The following is a 4501-nucleotide window of genomic DNA, read 5'->3' as shown; positions in this document are numbered from 1 at the left end:
ACCCTCCGATCCTCACCCACCCAACCTCCTACCCCCACACGCCACACACTTAAATCCCCACCCTCTCTCGCCCACCCCCTCCCCCCCCCCCCATCACCAATCCTCTCGTTCCTCATAATATTTGATGCGTGTGTGTAATGCTCTTGAGACAATAATTTTATGCTTACTAAATACTAGTTAAACCCCCATAAAACAAGTAAGAATTACTTTTTCTAGAAATTTTTTTCTTTCGTACCAAAAACACTCTCAGACCCTGTAGACAATAAATTAGCGTCAAGAAAATAATTAGATCAAAAAATATTGGAACAATCGTAGTATTTGATTTCAAGTAATATGACTGTACAATCTCTATGGACCTCTAATTCTTCTTTCAAATAGTAAAATAAATTCAGGGGCCTTTGACCTTGATCTTGAATCTATATGTGTTGCGACGAATGATGATCTTGAATTCAACTAGCACGAACTTTGATTTGAACTCGTACTCCTTGTACCTTGTTTTGTTCTTCGTTCTTGAGATTGAACTTGATTTCTTGAACTTGACTTCTTGAACTTGAACTTGATAGCTTGAAATTTGTAGAGAACTTTTCGGCGTTTGATCCACTAGCTCTCTCTTGCTTCTTGTTATAACTTCTGGTGTCTTTTCTGAGTTATGAAGACGCCAATTTATAGTAGTGGAAGGGAAGAGTTGTGATGAGAACAAACTCTAAGGAACACATCTTAAAGCTACTAGAAAATTAAAAAATTTCAAGAATGATGGAAAAACTCTATAATTATAACTTGCTTCGTAAATTTCAGTCTCTTACTAAAGGTATAACGCTTGAATTGACAAAGATTTGCGTATTGTCTTGTCTTACATCCATTTTCAATAAAATGTCTTGGTTTAGTTGTCTAAAGTTAACTTGGCTTGTCCATTCACCAGGGGCGGATGCAACATACATTTACCGGGTTCAGCCGAACCCAATACTTTCGACGTGGAGCATAAATTTAAATGTAAAAATCACTAAATTTACAATAAATAGTAAATATGAACCCATAACTTTAAAATATAACGGGTTCATTGCTAAAACTTCAAATATTGAACCCATAGAATTAAAATCCTAGATCCGTCTCTGCCAATCACACAATGATATTTTTTCATAGTGAAACTTTATTAGTTTTCTGAAGCTAACATCCATAAAGGAAAAAATAAAGAAACTCTAGATTCAACATTAGAAAGGTGTTCACTGCTATCATAATAGAATAATATATTTTTATTATAGGTTGTGCATTAAAATCATAAAATATTTGATCAAAATTTTTAGAGTTATTACTAGTAATAATCTTAGAGAATCTACGTGACTATAGAGATTTTATAAAGAGCGTACTGTGAGCTGTTATAGGTGAAAATCTATTATAAATGATAAAGTATAAGATAAAAAATCGATTCTGAGAAAAACTAGGCTTTTATAGTGAAAATCGATTATGTTATATAAGGATGTTGTTATAGAGAAGTGTGCTTATATTTCGTTATTTCTTCCCCGTTCCATTACTATTTGGTCCTTTTTAATTGTTTAGGGTTTTCTTTTCATGAAATAAATAGATCTTTTTCGTTACTTGGAATGATAATTTGCTTAGAATGTTTAGCGACCCAAGAAATTTTAAAAAAGTAGATACGATTTTCCGCCTAGTTCGGCCAAACTCAGCGTGGCCCAAAAATGACCACACCCGTAAAATGCCAGTAATGCCCTTGTTTTTTCGTTTGGCTTAATGGCCCTTTTTTCCCTCCAAAATATTTCCCTCCAAAATTAGTTAATAACTTTTGATTATTCCAAAATATTGATCCCATAAATCATCATTCTCTCAGCATGGGAAGATAAAAAAACCTTCGTATATACGGATGGCAACCTTCGTATATACGCTCAATTACGTTTTTTTTAAAATATAATTACGTATTTTTGTTAAATACAATTACATATTTTTTTTTAATTAAATGCAATTTATACGGATGGGAAGATCAAAGGTCTATTATGTATATATCATACCATATACTTATGTTAAGATAGCTTTCATTAAACACATAATTCACCATACTTCCCTTAACCTAAACAGGAATACTAACCGAGAAATTAGTTTGGACCCATTAAACCCGAATAACAGTCTAGAAACTAGGTCGGATCAACTAAGGAATGCATTACACATATCATTAGGGTTGAATTCGGACGACAGTTTGATGAATGAAGATGAATCGATCGACATTGATTCAGATGGCAACTTCAATGATGGAGAAAATCCTGTTGACGATGCTGCTGCTGCTGATGATGATGATGATAATTACGACGGCCATTATTTAGAGGAAGAGGGAGAAGTTGGAGAGGACATGGAAATGCCTAATGAGTTCATTGAAGAAGATCTTATAATTGGTCCAATTACTGGGATGCGGTTCAGTAGTAAGGATGTTCTGTTTGATTTTTACAAAGAACATGCAAGATTATCGGGTTTTTGCATTGTCAAAAGAACGTCCAACAAAAAAGGTGGTGATATTGTTAGGTATGTGCAATATGGTTGTGATAGGTCTAGGAAACCAAGGAACAAGCATGTTACCAAGAGGAAGAACTGCCGTGCTAGAATAAATGGAATTTTGGAGGAGAATGGTTCATGGCGTGTTTGATGGAACCAGCACTATCGCGATTGATGGCTGGACACGGATCGCTTAGCAAGTCTCTTAAGAGAACTCTTGCAGCCAAAGATATTGCTGGCTTAAGACCCTCAAAAAATATAAGAGTCGCTGAAGTACTTGCTGGTGGCCCCGAAAATCTGGGTTGTACACCAAAGGAATGTAGAAATTATATCTTGAAGAGTAGAAAGCTTCAGTTGCAAGAAGGGGATGCACAATCATTACTCAAGTTCTCAGTGACATGCAGCAAAAAGATAGGGAATTTTACTACTCCGTAGATGTGGATAGTTTTGGTCGACTTTGTAATGTCGTATGGGTTCATTCACACTCTAAGGTTGCATATGAGGAGTTCCATGATGTAATATGCCTTGATACCACATACCTTGTGAATCGATACAATATGCCATTTGCTTCATTTGTTGGTGTCAATCAGCATAGGCAGTCCATACTTTTGGGATGTGCTCTTATGTCTAGTGAGGATATAACAAGTTACAAAATGGTGCTATCTACATGGCTTGGGGCTCTAAACAATGTTCATCCATTAGCTATCATGACTGACCAATGTGATAGTATAAAGGCTGCCATCAGTGCTATGATGCCAAATACAATACATAGATATTGTATATGGCACATATTCGCAAAGTTGCCTACGAAGTTAAGCGGAGTTCTTGATGGTAAGATTGCAAAGGCAGAATTTAAGGCTTTAGTCCTTGATAGCATTAACGTTGCTGAGTTTGAGAGACGATGGACTGATTTTATTGAAAAATATAACTTAGAGGAAAGGGATTGGTTTTATAAGCTTTATTTGGAGAAGGAGAAATGGGTTCCGGTATACCTAAATGACCACTTTTGGGCTGGGATGTTGTCCACACAAAGAAGTGAAGGAATGCATGCTTTCTTTGACGGATTCATCAACCGGCAAAGCACTTTGAAGCTATTTGTTCAGCAATATGAGTTAGCCATAAGAGCTAAGTTCGAGAAAGAATTGGAAGCTGAATATAGGTCAAGGTGCTTTGAACCAAAATGTTTATCTGAATTTGCATGGGAGGAAAATTTTCAAACATGTTATACTCGTGAAGTGTTTGAATTTTTTCAAGTACAGTTAAGGAAACTGTACCACTGTGAAATCAGCTCCCCTGAAGACCATCAAGCAACAACTGGGGTGGAGAATTACATTATCTTAGATTATTCGTTCAGGAGTTTTAACACTAGAGATCCATTTGTATTCGCGGTTGAATATACACCTATTGGCGAATATCTAAGTTGCAGCTACAAGTGGTTTGAAACAAGAGGTATTCTATGCTGCCATATACTTAAGGTGTTATCTCATAAGAGGATTAATAACGTTAATGAGAGGTATATATTGAGAAGGTGGAGAAAAGATGTTGTTCGTCCGCACTTGAAACGTTTCTTTCTTGGAGGTTACCCACGTATGACTTCTGAATACATGATGTACAGGGAAATATTAGAGCATTTTGAACGGGTTTGTGATATAGCATTGGACATTGAAGTGATGAGGCGATATATTAAGTATCATTTGAACAGATTGGAGCATGACCTTTTGAATTGGGATGATGATCAAATGATAATTCCAGATTGGGAATTTGAAGATACACATGATGGTGTGGCTGAGGGTGTGGGTGAGGGTGGGGGTGAAGGTGAGGGTGAGGGTGAGGGTGATGAGGTGATGGTGAAGGAAGAAATATAAGAGATCCTAGATACGTAGCTTCTCGTGGACGTCCAAGGTTGAATAGATATAGAGGGCGAATTGATTCATACTTTAGAAGTTCACAAACGGCTGGTGGAAGTGGAGTTAGAGGTAATAGGAGGGGTAGATGTGGTGGTAGA

General features: G+C 36.5%; 1 protein-coding gene across 1 annotated transcript; it reads left to right on the top strand.

Moving 5' to 3' along the window:
- The first annotated feature begins 3053 nt into the window (after positions 1-3053).
- LOC109211849 (protein FAR-RED IMPAIRED RESPONSE 1-like) lies at positions 3054-4361 on the top strand. Its single transcript, XM_019375428.1, has one exon. It carries the CDS (start codon positions 3054-3056, stop codon positions 4359-4361), a length of 1308 nt encoding a protein of 435 aa, XP_019230973.1.
- The last annotated feature ends 140 nt before the right edge of the window (positions 4362-4501 follow it).

This window comes from Nicotiana attenuata, unplaced genomic scaffold (genome assembly GCF_001879085.1).
Source record: "Nicotiana attenuata strain UT unplaced genomic scaffold, NIATTr2, whole genome shotgun sequence".
Taxonomy (NCBI): Eukaryota; Viridiplantae; Streptophyta; class Magnoliopsida; order Solanales; family Solanaceae; genus Nicotiana; species Nicotiana attenuata.
Note: the sequence above shows the minus strand (reverse complement) of the source record. Positions and strands in the feature narration are given on the sequence as shown.